Source organism: Aythya marila, assembly GCF_965140915.1.
Source record: "Aythya marila genome assembly, chromosome: 2".
NCBI classification, from domain to species: Eukaryota; Metazoa; Chordata; class Aves; order Anseriformes; family Anatidae; genus Aythya; species Aythya marila.
Genome location: NC_139043.1, coordinates 69822236 through 69846719, shown reverse-complemented (window position 1 = coordinate 69846719; position 24484 = coordinate 69822236). Strand labels below are relative to the sequence as shown.

The 24484-nt window shown below is 45.3% G+C and overlaps 1 protein-coding gene across 1 annotated transcript in view; it reads right to left on the bottom strand.

Annotated features, from left to right (window-relative positions):
- Positions 1-2917, bottom strand: part of LOC309875694 (uncharacterized protein) — a gene marked incomplete at its 3' end in the record, with an annotated part of 35691 nt that extends 32774 nt beyond the window's left edge. Inside the window, exons 1-2 of the mRNA XM_082755360.1 lie at positions 2838-2917; positions 1138-1228 (exon numbers count right to left, since the gene is read on the bottom strand). Coding sequence (XP_082611486.1) covers positions 1138-1228; positions 2838-2842 — 96 coding nt within the window. The 5' untranslated portion in view covers positions 2843-2917. The remainder of the gene's footprint in view (positions 1-1137; positions 1229-2837) is intronic.
- Between the last annotated feature and the right edge of the window lie 21567 nt (positions 2918-24484).

Below are 24484 nucleotides of genomic sequence, written 5' to 3'. Positions count from 1 at the left end.
GTGGTGAAACACAACTTCAGTAAAGGCGTCCCCAGACATTTTCATGCGTACTCTGGCATAAATGACATGTATCTCTGTGAAACAGAAACTCCTCTCCTTCCCTCCATGTTCTTATCATCAGTGAGCATCCTTCCGAGCAAAGACTGTTGTTGGATCTCAAGAAAAGGCTAAAAGTTACTCTTACGGCTTCCTGTTCTCTCCCCTTTCCTACGTTGCAGTGCGCTGCTTAGGCATTTGCTCCTACAACTATTCATGGGGCTGCACTGTAAATCAAATCAGGCAACCGTTCCTTTTCTATTTTTTTTTTTTTTTTAATAAAAATATCTTTCATTCTTCAGGGTGTTTTTTTTTTTTTTCTTAAAACACTTTCTCAATCCAGATGCAGCTGCAGCCTCCATCTCGTCAAACCACAGCCTGAATTAGCATCCATTCAAACAAATAGGACAGATATCCCAAGTTTTATATTTCATGCTTACTGCAAAGCTGAGCAGATGTGAAGCATGTTTACAAATGCAGAGACATTTTGGGAGTTGCCCTGTTTGATGTCTGGACTTGTTTTGTACACACTCCTTATACTTCTGCAAGTACTTGGAGGAGGATCCTTCCATGGTGACTTTACTAAATGAAATAAAACGAAGCCTCCTTCTGTTTGAGCCAAAGGGAACTTGGCTTAAAGCTTTTTTTTTTTTTTTTTTCAGTTGCAAGATAGCTCTTCAGCTTATATCTTACTGTGTCATCAGTAATTAGGCATGTACAGGAAATCAATCTCAACAGGGATGTAAGATTCAAAACCTGCCAGTAAGCGTTAGATAACAATTCTTTTTAAATACAAGCTCTTTAAATGGATGCTTATTAGTGAAATACAGTGCCTGAGTCAAACTCCTAGATAACCTGACGATAATTAATTTTGTTCAAAGAATATGCCTAAGCTGTTTTGGTGACCATAGAGATAGAGACCACTAAGATAAAACCTCTCCATGGCTCCTCTAGGCTGGGAAGTATGAACAGGCAGTGTAACAATTGCTAGGAGGGATGCCAATGTGAAAACAAACTCTTAACTGAAATTTAGACCTGGAAAATGAATGTCAGCCTGTAAAGAACTGTTCCTGTTAGCCTGGAGATTCAGGATGTACTTACCCGGTAGAAACCACAAGGGCATTTGTTTCCTCTGATGATTATTTGCGTCAAAAAGCTTTCTTGGATAGTTATTGTAGCTAAGATTTCCCACCTAGGTACACAGGAAAAGACAGTAAAGCATAGATATTTTCTGCTCATAGATGTACTTCCATATCTCTATACTCACACTACGAACACACACAAGTAAGCAGAAGGTCAAAGGTACTGAGCTGCAAGGCGGCAGTGTCACTCCAGTAATTACATGTCTACACACGTAACACCAGGTTCAAACACTGAGAAGATGTAAACTGAAGATGCTGTGTGTAAGTCAGCAGCGTTAGGCCACTTGATGCTGATCCAAAATACCTGCTTTAAGTATACAGGTAGGACATGCCCTCTTAAATCCAAGCAGATCCACTGAGTTAGAGACAGTTTACAGAGAGCCAGATCTGTCCTTTTTTTCTTCCAATTGCAGCCTATTAATCCATGAAAGTTGCAAAATAATGAAGACCCATTCAAGTTTATAATTATATCTATAAACTCCTGCAGACCACTGGATTACTTGCAGGAGTTATGCTAGTGAGGTTGCTCTAGCAACACAGTTCTTGAGATGCAGTCAGCAAACCAGGACTGAAAAAACAAAGAACCCACAAATGAAGCCCAAAAGGACACACAGCTTGTTTCATTGCCTCTGACAGCAAGGTAGTTTAAGCAATGCTTTCCTTTAGGTATGTGTCCCTAGTGATTTTGTAACTGGGAAGGACCTATTAGTTATGTTGAATTGGGGTACTGCCAGTAGCTATTGCTTTCAAGACCTTTACGCACTGAGATGGGAAGAATGTGTCCATGAAATAGATACTAGACCATGTGTGTTTGTGCATGTGTGTGTCAGCCTCAGAACCAGAAAGGCCTGAATGAGTTAGATCTGTAAACTTAGCTCCCTCTGGGAAAACTCCTCCTTCAGAACCCTTCTACTTTTTCAGAAAATACACATTCTTGTTATTCCAGCTCTCCTCATCTTATATACTATGTAATTCCAACATGCAGTGAGATCAATGTTTACACTGGCATAAAGGATTCCTGCAATTATGGAATGAATGAGGAATATAACAGCAAGACCATCCTACAGATACACAAACTGATCTATAGGAATCCGTTTGATCTATAGGCTTAACATTCATGAGTAGCAGTGCACAGGTACCTGAATGCATCTTCACCCTTGCTCATAAGAGTTTTCCCTTAATGACTCCATTTAGTCAAAACTCTTCTATAACCCAGATAGAGGCACTAGAAGACACTTTGAAGTTGAACAGACAATGATGTGCCTCTCTGTTTCCATCTTGCATCCATATCCTGTGGTTTTACTCCCACCTCAAAGCTGGAAAGAGACAGGACTCAAGGGGAAAATAAACCAGCAGTTCCTCTGCACAGTCACTGTTTTGGGGAGAGAAAGATGTGGGTGGGATGGAGAGCAGTTCAAAAGATGCATAGCTGACCACTGGGGTCCCTCTGCACTGCCCACTGCACCCCTCAACTCTGTGCCACTTCCAAACTTTAGGGGCTCTTTCATCAGACCTGACTTCCAGCGACAGTCTGTCTTTATGATCTTAGAGCTACCTGCTAGCTCCACAGCTAAGTGGCTGGAGCAATAGGCCAGTCCTTTCCCCCCACCCACCTGCAAATCTCTCTGGACTAGAGTACAAGAAGGGAAGAGCTCCTACCCCATGTCCAGCCATGGCAGCTGAGATTAGCTGGGAGGCGCCTGCAGCCAGCGCTGAGGTTCGACCCCTCCATGTCCAGCAGTGGGGATTTCTCAGATGAGTGCTCCTGCACTGGAGCTCGCTCCCCTTGGCAGCCACTCAGACCTTGAGTCTAATGAGCTTCGGGGCACCGTGCAAGCCTCATTCGTTTTGTTTAACATTCGATTAACTGTTTCTGGGTTTCTCCTGTAACTTAATGCAAGATTGAGGCCTCCACGGCAAAGAGGAATGAGAAAAAATGTTACTTCTTAAATTTTTCTACAAAACACTGCATGACAGCACAATAAATACAATTTACTCAGTGCAATCTAAAACAAAAATAAAAATAAAAAATGCATACAACAAAACAACCCTAAAATTGACAAACCTAAACACACTGTCAGAGGTCTGCAAAAAGTTGGCTGGCTCTACTCTTCTCCTGGCAGAGGAAACAGTTCAGACACAGAGCAGAGATGCAGCAAAAGGCCAAATGAAAATGCACAATTAGTCTTTTTTGTAGAAACACCTGCTATACTAAGGATGCATGAAATGTTTTTCTATTTCATTTCTCTCTGAGCAATTGCTAGAGCTGCTACGGAGCTATTTTGCAATAGCAAGTACAAAAGGAGGTGGTTTATCTGGCAGTCAAGATGTGGTTCGCATGATGAAAGAGTCTGAGGACTCTTGTGTTGGCATGCACATACCAGCTACTCCCTCATGAGATCCTCGGAGCTGCAGCTCACCAATACTCCATTTTTCTTCCAGGTCAAGACTTCGTCCTAAAGTTTCTGAACTCCTTGCCCAGGGCTTCAGATCTTCTCCAACCACAAACAGACTGTATCAAGGAATGACAGGTTAGCCACAGGCTCATGTCCTAGTTCCTAATAACAAAGATGGGAAAGCAGGGAGAGGAGGAGAGATTTAAGGGATTTTAAGTGTTACCTATAATTTGACAGTTATTAATCATGTTCCAGCTCTCTAAGTGCCTGCAGCTCCTTCATAATTCAGTATGTACCTGCAGAACCACAAGGGTTTCCATGGAGCTGCATAAGGTGAAAAGAAAAAGAAAAAAAAAAAGTACTTCCCAACGTACTCCAAAATTCATTGGGTAGATTATGCTGTTGAGGTTGGTTGAGCTTTTCCAATAGTCCTTACAATTCACATAGACCAAAACAGGGCAGGGCTGGCTTTCAGAGTCAGCAGGGTTGGAGCACATTGCATTTCCTCCAAGATAAGAAAGAGGGTCATTTCACGCTTTGCCTGGATTTGCAGTAACAGAAGTTTTCTCTTCCTGGGCAGACAGCAAAACACAGATCAAAGGTACTCATTCTCCAGGGGTTGGACCTGGTGAGACCCAGAAAAAGGAAGACACAAGTACTATACTGTATGTGCCTCAGCCATACAAAAGGACAAGCCATCGCATTGCTAGGTCCTGTTAACCCCACAGTTAATGCTGTGTGCATTGGGCTTTCAGCTGTGAAGATTTTCAGTTTGATTCCTGTTATGGCAAGATTCAGCACACATAATATCCCATTGTTTTGGGGACCCCATGCAAAATGCTGCACCTTTGAAATCTACCTCTGCATCCATATTTTGTAGCTGTTGCCCAGACATGCTTTTCGTTAATATTTTTGGAAAATACAAGAAATGCAAATCAAAAGCTTCCTATTCTGCATGATGAATGGATGATGAAACTAGGGTACTCAGCTACCCTACTGTTCCTCAAAACAAGTTGCTAGGCATAAAAATTTCACCCAGCTGAAAGCAAATACATACCCCTACTCTAAGGCAGCAGTTCCAGACAGACATCAAATGAAGAACAGAACTTAAATGAAGAACAGAAGCAAATGATGAACTTGAGCATGAGTAGGCAAACTGCTAAGGAGAAGAAGGGAGAGGAGAAACCATTTTGCAAGACCATGTGGAGGGAATTTGAGTGACTCACAGGAGTAGCAGCTTTCACTCGTTCCAACCATTGCAATACACCCTTGGTCCCCACACCCCAGTGTCTCCATGCTTACAGTAGATATCTTGATGCTCAAGTGGCAGGCCCGTGGGACTTTTCTCTGTCCTTTCAATTCACTGGCACAGCAGCAAGAACCACAGGATTCTGGGGGGGCTTGTGCTGATGCGAGGGGCTGCCTGCATCCCCCCTGCTTTGGGACTGGGTGGTGTGGGGTGGCTCAGGGGCATGCTCCCTTAGGGTACAGTGGCCGTGGCATCAGGTCCTCTGTGTTGCTGTAAAAACAACTTTGATCTTCTTTTGTCTTCTGGCAGAAGCATGGCAGTGGGAAGGACAAAGAGGGAAGAGGAGATCACAGAGTATGCAAGCACCCACCACCTGGGAATCCCCCAAATGTGGGAGAGGGCTTCCTTTGCCAGAAAACTCAGCCAGCTGTTTTCCCAAAGGGCTCTTAGGGGCTACAGATATCTATGCATAACAAGGAGCATCTTTTAGCTTGCTCTGCTTTTTATTAAAAAATCAATAAGCACTCTCTTAATTCACTTAATGACATCTTTCATTCACTTCCCACACCCAGTCATGCGCTGAAATCAGACTGACCTTAGTAAACCTGTATCACTCTTTTCCTGGAAAAGCTTGGCATTATTTCCTAGTAATAACTGCAGAAACCTTATGGAAGAATCCAATTAAGCAATAAAGTACAATAAAGTACAAACTATTATGCTAACATAACAATTCACACCTACGGTATTGCTACTAGATTCACACCTGCAGTGTTACGTAAAACCAAAAGCCGGGAACTATTAAAACAAGCTAGCCAATTTAATATTACAATATAATTTGTGCCTGGGGATACACTGCAGAAATTATAAAATATTGATATGTATTTTTATTTGAGTGTGAACAAATACCTGAATTTTAATAGGGAAGTGGTTTAAGAGGTAAATCAGATGTAGCCTGACCCACTTAAAACTATACAAGGCAAAATGCTGAAAAGCAGCCTGTGGGCTGGGAGCCTGCAGGAGGAGTGGAAAGGTGTGGATGAGGTGACACCACAGTGTCTCACATCTGCCCTGTGGCCCACTCTGACAGGGCAGGTACTCGACTGACCTTAGATGGAGTATCTAATTGAAGCCAACAGAGCTATTATGTACGTAGGGCTAGCTGCTGGGATGGAAGCACTTTGATAGAAAAAAATTCAGTGCTTAGTCACAGTATCTAGCATGCATTCTCTTTGAAACATCCCCCAGTGATAGTTATCATAATTATACTTCCTTACTCAGATTAGTTACAAAGCAATTAGACTCTGTCGTCTGTTCTTGCTCTGTGAATAGTTTCTGTTGGGTTGAAGGCACGGGACATGGCACTACACAGCTGTGTCAGCAGCTGGCTACCCCATCCGAAAGCACTTCCAAACAAGGAAGAACTAAAATCAACAAATCCAGAGTCTGCCAGAACTCCCTTCCTTATCCCCAAATTCTTCAGAAAACAAGAAAATGACATTGTCTTATACTTTACTTATGCACGGGGCTGGACTTTCACATTTCCTTTGATGTTGACCCTAACTGAACCAGTTGCAGAATACTAACGAGGCAGCTGAGTGATAATATTCAACTTGGGTACCTGGGACTTACCTTTCCCATCTAAAATGGTGGCAAGCCAGAGAGCAGAAGCAGCCTCCTAGTGCTCTACTGCCTCTTAGGTACAGGGGGCATGGGGGAGCTGCATGCTGCCATGCAGGAGTTCGCTGGTAGCGCACCTGTAACTCAGCGCCTGAAGGCAAACGTGGCCTTGCAGGCAAACTAAGGTGCCTATGCTCATGCAACATCTAAGTAAGCACAAGTATTAGTGATGGCTCCTTTGAGAGGCTGGGCCCTTAACTAACGAGCCCCATAGCTTCTGTGTCTCCTCATGGACCTGCCTGCCTGAGGCGGGTTGCCTCCACTTGGCTACTGCATCCTTCTCTTGCCTGACCCCCTCTGTGTCCTCTTCCCCATCTGCCTAACAAGCTGCCATGAAAATAATCTTCCCCTCCTGCTGCTCCGACCTTGTCCCCGGCTGCCCTTGGAGGCGAGGCATGCGCCAGAGGCCGCAGCTACCTTGGCTGGTGACACTTTAACCGCACGCAGCCAGGCGGGCAGGCCAGAGGTCAGGGTGGTCCCCGGGCATCGCCTCTGCTCCCCGAGTCCAATTCTCCAGCGTGTCCCTGCTCCTGCAGCCGGCCTCCTTGCACTGTTGTAAAACACCATGACTCCCTCCCCATTAATCCTGCCCTGGCCCTGACCAGCCCGGGTGGGGGGCTTCAGTGGTGCTTTTGGCCTCAGGTGGGCCCCTCGGAGATCTCCAGATCTTGCCAGGTGCCTCCAGGGGTCCACGCGCTAAAAGGTCCAGGCCCACCCTCTCCACAGAGGGCTGAGCACAAACAGATGAAGAACCTGGTGGGAACCCCACAAATTAACGCCCACAGAGTTGCTCAGGACTACACTAATTAGTTCAATAAAATCTTACCGGCTGGGATTTCTATGGAAACCCAGCAGTCCCTGCCCCCACCAGGGGTGACACCATCCAACTGCTTCAGCAAAGGTGCTGGGAAGTTATCAGGGACACTTGGCTCAAAACTGAGTTGTCTTACAACATTTTTCTGAAGTGCTGTTTGCTTTGGCCTGTGGATTCTCTGAGGAAAACAAACAGCAACAACCAAAACACAGCAAACACCACAAACAAGTAGATAATTTCTAGGAACAAACTAATGGCTTTAGGGATAAAGTCTGTGAAGAGGAAAAAAAAAAAAAAAAAGAAAGAAAAAAAAAAGGCGAATGCAGTGGAAGCTGCTAAACTTCAGAAGTGTCTGGAGCATGCCCAAGGCTTGTATTAAAATTAAAGGGGGTGAAAATGGGTCGGATCTTTTTATTTTGCATTTGTATTCTACCTGTTCAAGGGGCTCCTTGAGACCTTGTAATGACTGAAAGTGTATTTCATAACTCTGAAAACAGAAGAGAAGTAAAAGCAATCACTTCTTTCTCTGCCTTTTCTGTGAAACAACATCCCTTTAGAAACACACAGCGCTCTATTCAGTACCCAAACTGTGTTATTAAACTACCAGACATACACACAACTCTAAAACCTAGAAATACAGAGTGGGGGGACACTATTTTTTTTTTAAAGAAGCCATTCCTAACGATGTGGCAAGGAAAAAAAAAAAAAAAAAAAAGGCGGAAAGACACATTTTATATTAGGACCAGATGTGGAAAGGGGGAAAAAAATTAAGTTTGTGCCAGCCAGCATCAAGGAGGATTTTTATGCTTCAGCTTCGGAGCTGAGCCTGCAGCACGCCGTACCACATGCTGGTATCAGTCAGTCTAAGGGCTACAGCATATTAGCAGCGTAACGCTCTTGCCAGCAGAGAGCAGGGAGCTGGTAAACTAACAGCAACCTCTTCTCCCTGTCTAGTACTTGCAGCCTTTCGGAAAGTTAGTGAAAGCCTGTTCAAACTCTGCTGCAGTCCAAACTTCAAGCCCATTGAAAAGCTTGCTCTGGCCCCAGTCCAAAGTCCAGTGTTTTATTACCAGTCTCATGTCTTTCTGTCCTTGGTCTTCTATTATCCACTTATTTTCTTAGCTTTTTAGAGAAAAATAATAATAAAGCATCCTTATAGTACAACAACTATCTTAACAAATTCTGGTACATGCCGTGGACCTCGTTAATTGATTCCACATCCAAAGCACAAGACTTTGGGCTATTTTTGTTGTTCAGAGCTGTACATTGGCCAACATCCTCTGCATATAATTAACCCCCTATTTCCATGGAATCTCTGCATTAACTTATTACAGGCTCAGCTGGTAATGAACTCCCAGGAGAAGTCCGCATACAAACACTGGCCATTGGCTTTGCTGCCCACGTGGATTAAACAAAAATTAATCTCATCTATTTGGTTATTCATTTGGTGTCTTTAAATTGGAGGCGTTTTTCTGCTTCGTTTGATGCACACAAAGAAAGAGGGATCTGGCTACTGAACTTTATCCAGAAACATCCATGTGTGGAGCAGATTAATGGGAACTTTTCATACCCATAATAGCTTTACAGCAGCAAAGTAGAACACGCAGTTCTCCCCGGGTGACTATAGTGCTCTGGGAGACAGGGAAAACAAATGTGGCTAGAAGATAGTAATGTTTTGCTCATCAAGCACTGCGTAGTTTAGACATCATTAAAGTGACATGTTTAGAACCAAGCCTGGGAGGAAACTCAGCTACTACGGTGTATGTTTTTTTTTTTTAATGCTTTTTTTTTCTTTTTTTTTTTTTTTTTTTTTTGTGACACTCTGAAGCTTTTGGACACTGCAATAAAAAGAAGGATGTGACAGACAGAGATGTCCCAAAGCAGCTGCTGGTATCAAGTGACCATATGTAAAATGGTAAAAGGGAACTGACAGGAGGACTAGCAAGGAAAAGCAGCGGTAGCAGAGCTTACCAATTTTCCCCCTCTATCTGCCTCCCTTCGCAAATTAGTCTTCATAAATTAAGATATCAGATCAGCTATTTTTATACCACGTATAACTTAACATGTAGCGAGCACCTGGCTGGGACCCAAAAGATGAAGGTCCTTCTCCAGGCTTTGCACTGACCACAGATAAGTCACTGTACTGTTCCGTGCCTCAGTTTCCCCATTGGTACAGCTGGAATAACAATAACTGCATCCCTTGGAAAATGCTCTGAGAAGTACCAGGGAAAAGACTGTAGGAGAGTAACTCTAAGTGAACTCATTTCTCCCCTGCTTCCTTAGCATCTCATCAAACCTCTCCTCAAAAAAGGGGTGGCTCTTGGGCTTTCGGGTTGAATATACCATAAGTGGTGATTGGGTGGGTGGCACTTCATCTACCAGCTTGCATGTCATTGTCTGTGCTGTTCTTACACCTCCAGAGAACACAGCGCAGAGATCCTCCTGCAGTTTTTGACGGTACATTTCCTTATATTGTATGGACATCTCTCTGGTCCATCAGACTTGCATGGAGGTTTCCTGAACAGATGTCATGGGGCCTCCTGGTCTTCCCTCTGCCACAGCCACAGAAGCTGCTTCTTGGCATAATTAACTTCCACGCATTAAAACATGAAGTAAATCCAGCTATCCTGAAGAGCTTCCTCAACTTGAGCCTTCCAAATACTTGGTCTACCTTTAGTGGACGGTACTAGACACAGTTCTCACTGGAAGTCCTGGCATAGCAGACCTGCCATTCCTCTAAACATCCCCTCCCCACTTGTGGGGAAAAACTCATTACTTCGAAAGGTATTTACACAAACTTTCAGTTGGCAGAGGGGGTCCACGTGCTGTTAAATCCCACAGTCCAGTTTAAGTCCCCTCCTTGTACGACATCCCTGTTGTTGTAGGGCTTTCTGGAAGAGGAGCAGAACTGGAAATATGCTTTGGGGATTCTCCTGGTACAGATGAGCACTGCTATTCTTGCAAGTCAAGGATGTAACCCATCAGAGACCAGGACCTTGAGCTGACCTCGGAGGTGGCCTGAGCAACCTGAAGGACCATAAGCAGAGTGGAGTGAAGGGGGCTATGCATACACCTGCTGCCCTACAACCTGGCTAAGACAGGACACCCAGTCCCAACCCCACTGCCTTTACACTTGCAAACAGGGGTAACAAGGACAAAAAGGCTGCAGCTCTGCCTTTTTCAGGGTGAGCTTTGCAGACTCACGTGGCAGCACGGGGACTCGCTCAGGTGGTTAAAGGCTGGGGCAGCGATTCCCAGCTGGTCGGCACCCGAGCCAGCTGGATTACAGCCTACGTGCCTCAAAGCCTCCCACTGCCGTGCAGACGTCGCCCTTGACAAGCAGGGGCAGATGGGTTTGGGGAACAGCGAGTGCAGTGGCCCAGCTCATTCTCTGAGGCATCCCTCCCTGCCTGCCCCCCACCTTCCTCAACAGCATCTCCTGTGTGTAGTGGGGCCGGGGGAACAGCTGGCTGTTCCTCAGCAGCTGCTCCTCCTGGCCACCTCCATGCCCCACTGGTGCTGCTGGTTACGTAGGAGAACAAGCAGCCGGGGTTTTGCTGGGGTATGTCGCGAAGCAAGAACAGCCGTCATGCCACCTCCGTGGTTGCGGGAAGCCGCAGCAGGTCTCTGCAGGCCTGCATGGGTGAAGGCCCTCATGGAAGAGTGACAGGAGCCTTGTAGCCCTGTGCTACCTATTCCAAACTCTGAACTGAAAACATTAAAAACTGCTGAAGGACTTAGGAAGAACAGCTTCCGAGAGAGGGCTCAGATCTGTTGCCTTAAGCATCCTACATCTGAAAACCACCAACCTGCCCCCAGGCCACACCAGCACAGGTCTAACTGCAGAGCATCCAGTGTGCTGTGCCCTGGGGTGCCACCATCACTCGTCTCCTCGTGGTTTTCCCTCAGACTGACAGACTAGTGACAGGATCGTGACTGGATGTCTTGTGCCTTCTGCAAGGTTTTAGGTCTGGGCAGAAAACTGCAGGCTTTGTTTGTCTGACAGAGGTCTCTATTCACTTGCGAATGCCTACCACAACCAGCTGGCTGGCATCTGCCAAACAAGCAGAAGAGCAGGAAGCAAAGCGTGTCCACAAGACGGAAACCAGGCTTGAGAGCTTGACACAAAAGCAAGTGGGGAGGTGTCTGGGACCCACCCACTTCTTCAGAGCAGCTTTTCAAGCTGCTGCACCACTAGTATTCAGCCGGTCGACCAGTTCATCTAGTCAGCAGCATCAGCAAACAGCTCCACTTAAACTGTGCTGCTGGTACACTCTGGTCCCCCATGCAGCTGCTGCCAGGACATCAGCGCGGCTCGGGCACAGCTGGAAACTCACCCACCAGCTCAGGGACTGAGGCCATGCAAACGTGCAGTGAGGCACATGGATGAACCAGCCACTGGAGGGCTGACTCAGTTTCTCCAACAGAGCCTCCCCACTTGCCTTTTTCCAGATCCAAAGCGTCTCTGCCTGGTAACAGCAAGAGGAGTACAGCTACGAACAGCCTAGGGCAGAGCAAGAAGACAAAGCAAAGCAGAACTAGCACTTCTGTTTACTTCATCAAAGTCAACACTGGAAGGACATTGCTATAGTTGACTGTAAACAGTACAAGATGGTTTCTGCAGGCAAACAAATTGGTTGAACGTGTCCAGACCCGTGTTCATTACTAGTGTGGAGATGAAGCTGGTGGGATTCTTGTGGTGCTGAATTATTTGGCTTGGTACAAGTACACATTCTCACATATGAGTTTTGTACCAAAGTACAAAAAACGGTGTATGAGAATTGGTACTCTACGAGCAGGATTGTATCTAATCTAGCAGTCTTAATTTCTGTTAAAATTCCCATGAGAACAACAGTGCGACTGCCCTTTCTTCAATATTTGCTAATGCTTCCAAAATACGGGGAAGAATTTTGCTAATCATCCATTTCCTTACACTTTGCAAAGCAGCTAAAATAAAACCCTAAAAACTACAAGACATGCAACAACTAGTGGCGGTTTGTAAGCAGCACCAGTTAAAAAACCAGCCAGAAGATTACAGCACAAAACATTTTTCAAAGGAAACTCAATAGCAGAGCATTGTCGAGGATGTGATGAATGAAGATTGCTGAGTTGTCTTTGAGGATGGATTTCGCTTCCACTGAAGTCAATTAGACCCTAGGGGAGAGATTTAAGGAATTCATTTCTCATTCAACCTGAAGCCTTCTCAAAGGAACTTGCATATCCACGCTGATATCCAAAACCTCCAGCTCAAGCACCCAAAACTCAGACCACCCACAGCTGTCGTGCATGTTCAGGTCTCCCCAGCAGAGTGAAGGGGAGCCTAGCAGATCACCAGCTGCCCCGTTCCCTACTTCTCATATTCCCTGACCCACAGAAACCACCTTCAGAAATGGAGGGTGGTGACCATCACACACCTCCAAATCAGGTATCCCATGATCTTCATCCCTTTTTAGTTTATTCTCCTCATGGTGCATGGGGTGAAACATATCAATCTATCTGTAATTGCACAAAAAGTGCTATAGAAGAGTCCTGATAAGCTGCTAAGACACAGTTATTGTTATAAATCACATTTGCTGTTTAAGTTCAGGGAATAAAGAAAGAAAATCCATCTATGGTAAAAGCAGATGATGCTATCTCTTGAAAGGCTAGAACTTCCTGATCCTTAAAACATTTATCAGAAGAGTGTCAGCTAGGTTTTTAAAACACAATCTCTCTGTGTCAAAAATGTAAATTTACAACAGACGCAGGTACTTTTCCAAAGTTTTACCCATACATTTGCAAGACCTCATGCTGACACAGTGAGGAAGTTCTACCAGCTCAACAAATAGCAGGATTTTTGAGGTGAGTTATTCAGGCCAACTCAGGCTCTGTGACCATTTACTTAGCTTTTGGTTTATTTTGGTCTAGCCTAAAATTGACTTCAAGATCAATTATTCTGGTTTAAAACAAAGTTGTCCACGCACGGCTTTGTAATAATTTTAAACTTTGCTTTCAGTCATGGGAAGCAACTTTCCCACATAGCAGAGGACAGGACAAGTTTTAATTCACACCCTTATTTATTTTAGAATTCCTGTGTGGAGCTATTCTTATTTTGGAATAAAAGCACTCATGCACAGACTCAAGTAACTAGGGAGTCAGAACCCGTGTAATTATTTCTGAACATTTTGTGTGTACACCAGCATTGTATCAAAATGCCTGTTCTGTATGCCAATTCTGATGTAATGACATCACTCGCTGTAATAGATTATTTGGGAATTAAAACCAAAATAAACAGGTATTATAAGGAAAAAATATTGCCACATGAGGGCATGCTTCATCTCTTTCAAAAGCCTGCCTTTTAGTCTCGGATATTTAAGGCAAGCTACATTTCAAGACCTAGTTTTAAGAAAAAGAAAACTCAGTTTTTAAATATGATTTACTAGGTTTCTAAGGTACAAATTAATTGCAAATTTATTACAAACTTTAAGAAATATTCATTGCTGCCATCCATGAATATACTACTTTTCTAGGCTGATAGCAGCACATGCTTTGGTCTTAGGGCAGGGGATGAGCTACCTGAATGCATAATACTCAAGTTTTGTACAGTTTGGTTCCTTGCAGTAACCATAGCAAACTAAAACACAGAGCTACGGGGGATATAAATTTCACCTTTTGCCCAATGGGAACAGTTTCCTGGTTGATCGGACACACCATGGGGAATAAGGGCAAAGGTTGCCATCTCCTACAGTCTGCTTGCAAAAAAGGGCAGGGTTGAGGGGTTCCCCAGCTTTAAATCTATCTGTATCTGTCTCTTCCTGGACATGACCACACAAGATTCAGTGCACCCACAGGGTCCTCAAATCACAAAATCAGTACCAAACTGGCACATCACCTTTAAAGAGTCTTGTAGAGACGTGCAGTAATCCCAGCAAAGCCCAAGTGACCTGTGCTGCCACTGTTTAGGCAAAACTTTCCACCCTTTAGGCAAAAAAAGTCCACCTTTTAGGTAAAACTGCCACCAACAGGCTTCTGGAGCCTTGGGCTACTGACGCATTTATTGTAAGAGCCCCAAAATGAATTAGACTGTCCTGATGAGAGGTTAATCTCTCCATCCAGAGAGCTGCACCAGAGCCGGGAGGATCCTTGAGACTGCCAACTTTCTCCAGTCTCCGAAGCAGGATTTTGGACCCATGGTAGAGTACAGAGATAAACTAAGAAATAACAGCATCCAAGCCTTTGAGTCACTAGAAGTAATTTTTCACTGGTGAGTCACAGTATCTGCACATCCTTGCTTCCTGGAAACTTAGGGTACTTAAATACGCAATATCTCATGAGTATCATGGCTGTATCATGGAGACAGTTCTCCAAAGTGTGAGGTTTCTCCTGCTACCTTTCAGCTCTAGCCAGTGTCCATGGATGCTAAACATGCTAAAGGACCCGGCCTCAGGATTACTTGTTAAAATCAAATGGGAGGGGTTTTAGTAACTTCCAGAGGAACAAGGACATGCATTCAGTTTCAGACACTTGACACTCATCTGACCTGTGCTCAGCCATCTCTGGCAGCGAACAGCAGCTCCTGGAGGATTCATCCTCAGCTTAATCCAGGGAACCAGGAAGCTGCAGAAGCTGTGGCTGTGACAGCACACAACTTCGCAATTTTGGCAGTCTGGGCTTGTGCTGACTAAGGTGCTAACACTGACAATAAGAGACAGCTTATTGGGGAATCTTTCTTCAGCTTCTTCTTCTATCCCAGAGATGTAAATCCACCACACTCGTCTTTCACCACCGCACCCATGCTCCAAGATGATTTCATCTGGCCACAGAAAAGACAGATGAAACACGAATGCTCCAGCACTTGTGGAAACAGGTGCAAGAAAAGACATAGGTGGAGGAATAAACAAATTGATAGATGTTTTTTAATCCTTTGACCTCAACAGTATTAAATTCCCTGATATTTTTGTTGTTGTGAATGTGTTTCCATCATAAAATTAGAAAGTGACAGGCTTTATGGCTTCATCTTAAAATATCAAAGGAAAAGGCACTGTAATGTTGGATGAGAGCATCAGTCAGCCTCCTGGGTTAACGATGACTAAAATTTTGCTCTTCCTTCTGAGATTTTACCAAGAGTAGTTTTGAGTTGCTTCATCAATACCAAAGTAACTGGATATTTATAGCATCCACGGGGCTGGACACATCACTCCCTTGGATGAGCAGAGCCAAAGGAACAAGAACCCTGGTGGCGCAGAGAGGCCACCCTGATGGATGCCGGGTGCTGGCCGTGGAGGCCGCAAAGGGCTCTCCCCTCCCTGCACCAGGCCCACACGGGCAGGAGGGCAGGTGCCACACCACCGCCATTTTGTAGGCAGCCTTGTTTGGGTGTCAGCAGGAGCCCTGCACTGCCCCAGGCAGAGCAGGGAGATGAAGAAGCAGGGCAGATTTGGAGGAGGGAAGCCCTTCCTTGTCCTGGTTAAGCAGGATGGGGACACCTGATGTCAGCGGCCTATCAAGGTGCTTGTCACCCAGCACAACACCTCTAGGGAAGGCAGCAGGGCACAGAAGATGTCCGCCTTCCCAGGCTGGTGACAGCTAGGCATCAGCTGGCTTACCAGCTTCCCCCAGGGGCAGCAGCAGGGCTGCCGAGAGGAGCCTCTGAAGTGGCTCACGCTGCACCTCCAGGCAGAGTGCCTTGTCGCTGTGCTGATATGCTCCAAAATCCCTGAGCTGCTGATGGCAGCTGGGCTAGGGCAGCTTCTTAACTGGCCCTCGCTTCAGCAGGTAACAATCCGCCTTGTAGGCCACTGCCTGCATGTGGAAATCTCTCTCACTTTTATTTAATCTTGGGAGATTCCCTAGTGACTGGAGAGGAAGGGAAATTACAGCGTCCCAAAGGCCTGAAAGGCAAAACTTAAGCACAAGCTGGATACTGAAGTTCCTTATGCACGGCTGCAAACCCCAGCCAAAGCCCTCAGGCACAGTGCAGGTAGGTTAAACCAGATCACTAGATGAGTATGCCCTTACGCAGGCACCGTCGTCAATAGGATTTCTGCCCCACTCACAACAATGAGCCTTTTTATAAAGCCCCAGCTTCCTGATCCACCTTCACTGCCAGTGCTGGAAACGCTGACAAGCCAGCTCCAGCTCATCGAAGTGCTGTGGCCACAGCGAAGCCACCCCCTTCCTCCTTGCCTCCCCAGACACAGGAGAGCCGGTCACAACCCTGGCTGTGTCACGAGCTCTCAAGAAATTGGCAGGCTTGGCCTTGCTGCTGCTGAGGTGTGAGCACGTGTTTCGTTTGCCTGGTAAGCCGTGGTAGAGCGGCGGTGAACATCTGGGTTGAGAAAGCCGCCGCTGCCACTTGCCAAGCATAGGTGAGTCAAAGCCCTGACAATGGGGATGTAAATGCAAAGCATTTACAGACAGAACAGGAATAAAAACCTCACGCTGTACTGAGAAGCACAAGGCAAAAATCACTGGTGACTGTAAAAAATAAATTAAAAAGCTAGGCTTTCAGTGGGGTCAGAGCTAAGCATGAGCTCTTGCTTCAGCCCAGGGACAACTGTGTCCAGCCTCTGTGGAGGAGAATCCCTCTTTGACTGGGGAAGAACACAGGCAGCAGGCACAAGAGAGCAGCACATGGCAGCAATCATGAGAGAGTGGCAAACAGCCATCCTGACTGGTGGTCACAAAGCTGTCCAGCAGCTGCACAGGGGGAAAATAATAAATAAATAAATAAACAGCAAGAGAGAGATGGAGTGAAGGAGGAGGGGAGGAAGTTTTAAAGACAAACAGATTGAGAGCAGCCTCTCAGACAAGTCACAACTCACGGAGACAAGCACGTTCCTCCTCTGAGAAAAGTACCAATAAAGTAGGGGGCATCTGTGAATGGATAAAAAATAAAAAAATAAAAAATAAAGGAATAAAACCTGGACAAGTAGGAAGCTGCAGTCAATCAGCTTCATACATATTTAACAGGGATGTTCATCCAAATAGAGGCCTGCCTGTAGTGCACTAGAAACGAGTCTGCTGCCCAGAAGGAACACACAGAAAGCCTCACTCACAGCCAGCATGGGACGGAAAGGCAGAGGATGGCTCAGTATTGTTGGGGAGGACAGGAAAAAAGCAGCCCTGATGGAAATGGAAGAGATGGTTGGAGGGATCGGGCAGCCCCTGCTCCTGTGCTGATAAGATATCCAGGGAAGGACATTCTCTCCAGTCCCTGACCCAGGGAAGACAGGAGAGGCCATGGTCTGCTTTGCAATGGAAATCTCACTCCTGGCACTGGCTGCAGGGGACAAGCAGTGCTGCTGTCTGTGAAGCCGGAGAGGTTGAACAGTGGCCCAAGAAACAGCACAGTTGTCCAGGCTGCGATAGCCCCAGGAAAAAAAAAAAAAAAAAAAAAAAAAGCTTTAGCTCTTGTTTTCTGGTTCAAAGTTCCTGCTCTCAGTGCAGCAGAATAGCTTTGACAAGCCAGAGAAAGCCAGAGGAACATGTGCCAGGATCATAACTGATCTCAGGAGGATGTGGGGTAGAGGGATCGCATCTACATTAGTCTCTCTAGCAATGGCCTGGGTCCAGGCATAGACTTGGGTTATAAACCTCGACACACACCTCAGTGGGCTCTTTCAGACCCACATTAGCAAGGATTCAAGCCTGACAGAAACATGCTGCACTGAACCACCTTGCTTGTGCTCCACCTCCACCTTGGCTGAACCGACGCCTCTGCAAAGACAACGTGTCCTGTACCAGAGATAATCTACAGGCAGCCTTCTGCAACCCCTTGACACAGGACATCACTCAACAGATGTATTAATATACACTGGGCTTGCCCCTAATGGTACAAAAATAGGAAACCCACCTTAGTCTACTAGCTTGGGAAATGTCATTGCAGGATTCCCCCTGATTATTGTCCTCCAGCGGCATCCCTATGAAACACAAAGACAATTCCTACCAAGACCTATTTCCTCTCTACCCAGCACAGCCTGTAATAGGAGTTCTGCAACCCCAGCTATGTCCTCGCTGACACCTGCTCAGCCTCAGAGCCCTCCAGGGGTTTGCACAAACACGACTGGCTGAACTTTACGGCAAGGCACGGGAAAACAGACAGTCTCATCCCATGGGATGCTATGACCCTGTTGACACAGCTCACAGTGGCTGCTAAATGGTGTTTCCAGAGCAGACTTCCCTCTCTTCAAGATGCAGAGGCTCTCTCTGGGGCAGAAACAAAGGCTCCAGCCTGCCCTGTTACCTGTGGCAAACGAGCATCAGCTAGCCAAGGAGAGGCTCTCACCTGGCAGATGGGAAGCAGAATGTAGCTGAAGAAAAAGAGGAGCACACCTACAGCACATGACAGTAGTACGTGATATGTTCCAGAGATACGTGAAAATGACGGTTATGAAAGGGATGGGAGGGGAAAAAAAAAAAAAAAGAAAGAAAGAAAAAAGTTTCTTGGCTCATGTCCAGGGGGAAAGGTTCATTTCTGTCATCAGACTTAATGGCTGAGCCTAGGGAGAAATGCAAATGCTATCAGGTCCTCCCTTCCCAGGGAGAGAGCAGGGTCAAAGGCAGCCCCACCTCTCCTCCCCGCATGCATGCCATCTGCCTCCGCCTGACCCGAGGCTGGCAGTTGTCCTGAACTGCCATTGTAGCCGGGTTTAAGGGGAGCAGCAGCAGCCTGGTGATTACTGCATCATGCAGGGAATCAGAAGTACTTTTGCCTCAGGCACCACGGTAAGCTCAACGGGAACCCGTTTTCATGCGTCAGATGTATTACATGGATGCCACACATCCCATTTGGCAACTCCCTCAAATATTGCAAGCTTCTGGACAAAGGGACTCCCAAACTCCCTGGATCTGGCACAGCGCTCACCGACTTGAATTTAGACTCGCATTCTTGGCCAGAAGCCCCGAGCGAGCGCTGTGAAGGAAGCGCCCTCGTCCCCCCTCTCCCTCCTTCCCCTCCTACCCCCGGACGGAAGGCATGTTGAATCGCTCCTCTTCACGGGCCAGGGAGTGCTCTTCTTCTGGAACAAAACCCTCCGCACGGGGAGCTCTGCTGCTCCTGCTCTTCTCAGTCCATCAGAAGAAATGCTGCTGGGATCCTGCTCTGCTGCAGCCAAAACGCATCGCAAAATCCAGCTAGTTTCGCCAGGATTTTGTTTAGGAAGAAAACCAGGAAAACAAAGCGTTCCAGCAGTGTTGAAACATTTATTTTCAGCATGTTTGCAGAGCAACATAGCTTTTTTAAAAAATAATAATAATAATTAAAAAAAAAAAAAACAACTTAAACACTACTGTCATTTTGATTTTCTGTTTGTATTGCATCAGATAAGCTGCAAAACTCAAAATCAAAACTTTCAATTGACCCAAAGCAAATAAAGGAGTTGGGTGTAAAAAAAATAAAATAAAATCTGAAAGCCATCCTCTATAAAACTGAAGTGAAAACTGAATTTTCAGCTTCTGTACAAATGTCAAAAATTATTTTAATTCATTTCTCAATCTACAAAAATCTCCTGGTGGAGATAAGCTTTTACCACTAGGTAGGATGGGACAAGTGCTGTGTTGTGTAAAATGCTGTTATAAAAGTTTTTTAACTCCAGTAAGGTGATCTAGTACTACAGCGTCTAAAATTTGAAATTAAAGAAAGTGAAATTCCCTTCACCTATAAAAGCATAGCACCAGGAGATAAGCTGTCTGTACATCAGGATTTTACAGATTCAGGAATTATATGACCTTAAATGGCATTTCCGAGCATCAGTCCTCAATGTGACTTTTCAAACTGGTGAGATGACTTCAGCATCCTATTAGTTGTGTTCTCATGTGCATGTATGCACCTCCACTGGTCTTACAGTTGTAAGTTAGGACAGGATTTGGGCCACGATATCCATAGGGCAAACGGCAAATCCTTAGAGGAGAGGGAAAAAAGAGACAGTAACCCTAGAACAATTAGTGAAGTTAAAGACAAGAAAATTTAATAATGTCAATAGAAGCAACGCCATGAGTTAAGTCTAAGTAAAACATTTGGACTTTAGATACCATCTAGGCTAAGGACTCTGTAGGAATCACTGAACTGAGCACTAAAAGAAAGCCCCTGTGGAGGAGGCAGCAACTTTAAATCTACAGAAAGCAGCTTTACCTACCGACTGCAGGCAGAGAGCACAGAACACTACGCTTAAGCAGCAACTGCAGGAAGCACGTGGGTGGCAGCAGCCATCCTCCACACCAGCATTGGGTGGAGGACACTGCGACCACTCCTCTGGCTGGTTCCTCTGGGAAAGCTCTGCTCCGCAGCAGCATCCACCGCCAAGGTGCACCCCACTTTCCAGGGGCCCGCAGCTGGTTTCAGGATGAGCCTCCTGGAATTGCCAGGGATGGACGCAGAACAGCCAGAAATAAAACTTGAGATCTTGGACCTAATACAATAGGTCTTGGAGGCTGTACAAGAGTCACAGAGATCAGATGTCACCCAGTGATTAGGAGAGGGAGGGATAATATCAAAGAGAAGGCAGGCCAGCTACGTTAAGAGGAAGAAAACTCCTTCGATTCAAGCCAAGACCTATGAGTCAGAAGCTCTAGTTTATACCTTTGGCAGAGCCGAAAACTTCCTGTGACATCTTCAGCAAATCCACTGTGCTCCTCAATACAACAGTACAATAATTCAGAAGGATCAGAGCTTTAAATTAACTGAAGTTTACAGCCTGCTTGGAGCTCCCAAGGTGAAAAGCGCTCTTACCTGACAACCCAGCAGCAAAACCCTCCTGCCACCCATCTGCTGCGCACAGCACAAGCACTCCCAGTAGGATACCATCCACAGCAATACTCACGCTGATGTAAAACATGCTTTAGCACTTGCTGCTTACTGTACTGCCATTAACAATAATGGCCTGGCATACTGCTTCCTCCTGTGCTTCCTGCACCTTAAAGCCAGCTATATCCCACTGCGTTCTTCATGAAGCGAAACTACTCCTATCATTATACCAGGTATATCCAAGTAACAGGAAAAGACAGAAGATTTGTTATCAGGTGCCATGGGAAGGGAGGAGGATGGCGATTGGCAGTTTTGGCAGCTATGTAAATGGTGCCAGGTATGGCTGTTTTGTTAACCACCTCCTTGTCAAGACAGCCAGATCCATGGGGATTCATATTTGGAGAAGTCTTTCCAACACACTGTTAGCTCTTATCTTGAGCTGACATTACATGCTGTTCACCACAGGCCATGACAGAAGTTTTAGCAGCAGCCACCAGAGTAGCAGAATATTCTCTGGGAGAAAATAATAATAATATTAAAAAAAAATACCTTGAATAATATCAGTTGTTCTACAGCTTCTGCCTTCCAGTTGGGGATATTTGGCTCTGAGCTGATGAAAGCACTTTCAGAGTATCAGCTGGAAGGAGTAAGGCATCCAGATGTATTTAACAGAAGTAAAAACCTATGTATGCCCTACGTTTCTTGTCTGAAAGTCACCACCCAAAAATAACTTGTGATCAAGTTATTTTTATTTAGAGAAGAGCCTGTGCCTTGAGTTTGGATCCGAGTCCAAATTCCACTACAGTTTTGGACTGTTGTTAAGGTAGGATGCTCCGTTCTGGCCCAGTTCAGAAACGGGATGACCAGTAAGGGTGACCAGTATTCTTGCTTGCTCTGTTTTGTCTGTGTACATGTCAAGGGTCCTTTTGACGGTTCTGTATTTTTGGATCTGGAAATCCTGAAGGATCCTTAAAAAACACGTGCACATTTTCTTCCTGCTTTCTCACATTTCTGAACGAACCCTTGAGCCCAGGAGCTTTCTTGTTTGCCCCAACTGGATACTCTCAAACATTTTATTACAACTTTTTGGTTCAGCTTTAACCACAGTGGTATTAACATAATAATTAACATAAATGTCTTGTAAAATCACTGTTAGTAAATTTGGATAATAACAAACTCTTAGGTATCTGGGTTTTTGCTGCACTGGGTACCCATTCTAGAGCTCTTCTTTATGCAGGAAGGTGACACAGCTCCACACACACCGTTCCAGTGGCTCATGTAAGAAGTGAGCATTTTACACGTATTTTACACACATGCTTTGTACAAAATATCCAAGTATGTATTCACCCCCCAAAAAAAAACAAACCTGAAACAGCAGCAACGTTATCTGTCCCAGTAGATGTATCCAGACCCACACACATGCATTGCCTGTCTTCAGACCTGTAGGAGGCAATACAGGAGCTGCCTGAGGCTGCAGACATGTTCTGTGGGAAAGGCTGAAGCCTTCTTTTCTCCCTGTCCCTCCTTACTAAAGCCCATGGTAATGCAAATGCTCCCTCTTAAAGGTAAAGCAATGTCAGCTGGGTCAACTAACACCATCTTTGTCAGCACTGAAAGCTATCTGACAGACTTCACCTGACAGATTAGGAAGACCTTGGACCACCTTTTCTAACAGCAGAGCAGCGGGTATGGGAGCCATCAGCAGAGGGTTGGTAGCAAGCATCTGGAATGGCTGCAAGACCTCCAACCAGCTCAGCTGTTTGAAAATTAATGTCTGTCCGCAGTCCTGTGGCACTGAGCTGGTACATCTTCAGACATCCTTACATAAATCTCCAGTGCACTCAAGAGATTTATGATAAACACTTGCTCTTTCCTTAACCTCCAGAACCTTTTCCACCTGCTGAATAACGTAAGTTTCCTTCCCCTCAGCCAGCCTGTTCAATATCTATATAAAGCCTGTAGAGAAGATTCGGTGGCACCATGGACTGACTTGTCAGCAGTACACACATGACACCCATCTCTACATCATCTTCACCTCCCATGCAAATAACACCATTACCCAGCTCTTCAAGGGCTTGGCTGAGATCAGCAAATGAATGAAGAGATGTTGGCAGAAGCTGAATTGTCACAAGAGCCTGGGCTGAGGATGGTAGAGGAAAGTATTTCACATTTCCATAATATCATTCATTCTCCATCACTGGCATTAAGACTAACTGGAGATTTAATGTTCATCTGAACTCATTCCTCCTGGAAACTCCAATAGCTGCTGCAGCAAAATCCTCTGTCCTTCACTACTATTTCTGGTCAGATGACTTGTTAGTTTGAATTTGGCCCTTATGCTTGATTTCTAAAAACATTTAGAAAAGATACCCTGTGCAAAAATGTGTCGGTCTATTTATTCAGCAACACAAGACCACCAAGCAAGCTTGAGCTGAGCTCTCTGCTCTGCTCGACACTCAGTCCCAGTTTAAATCAAAGGTCTTATTTTCACAGCCTTCATCACCTTAGCAAAAAAAAAAAATGGTGTAAGGACAGCCACAGTTATGTTGGAATCTGACAGTTACATTGCTCTGTAACAAAATAAATACTCAGTTTGAAGGATACGCCCACCAGGGACAGAGGTTCCCTGGTGCCTAGGACACAACTACAGAGTCCTGACCAAATGCAGGAGAAAACCATAAATCTCAGAAGTCCAGAACAAAAAGGAAACTCCAGTTTTTCAGCCCAGCCTTCCCTTCTCTATTCTAATTGTACCAAAACCACCAGTACAAAACTACCGGTAGTCCATGACTGGCAGGCATGATGAAGTCTGATTTCCAAGGGCACACTCCAGTGCAGGTTCCCCGGTGCCTGACAAAAGGTGACCTGAGCTGACAGCATCGTGATGTTTCTAGCACAAACAAGCTCTCTCTTGTGCCTCTTCTTTTTAAAATGTTATAGGAACTTCAGTTTGAAATCTCTGTTCTTTTGCCAAATTCAGCTGAAACTGACCAGCAGGCCCACACTTTTGGGGATGGGGGGAGTTAGGGCACAATGGATTCACATGCACAGACACATACACAGCATGAATTAGAGAGATTGTTTTATTAGGAACCAAAGCTGGCACACCTAAAAAGTGCCCTATGTAAGATGTAGGAGAGAAAAAGACAAACAAATGTTGATGGTGCTTTGTGTTTGTTTTCAAGAGCTTGTAAAGTAATTAGAGGCAGATACATAAAGTCACACATAAGCCTTTCAACAGAACAGCAACAGTTAGGCAATGAAAAACTTGAGAAAATCACAAATAAATAAATAAATAAAATTAAATAAATCCACACCACAGTGCCCTAGGTAATCAGGTCTGAAACAACAACAACAAACTAAAATAAACACAAAAGCAGCTTTTCAATTGTATGAAATGCAAGATAAGTCGACAAGTCTAGAAAATACCCTGAAATGCACCTGAAT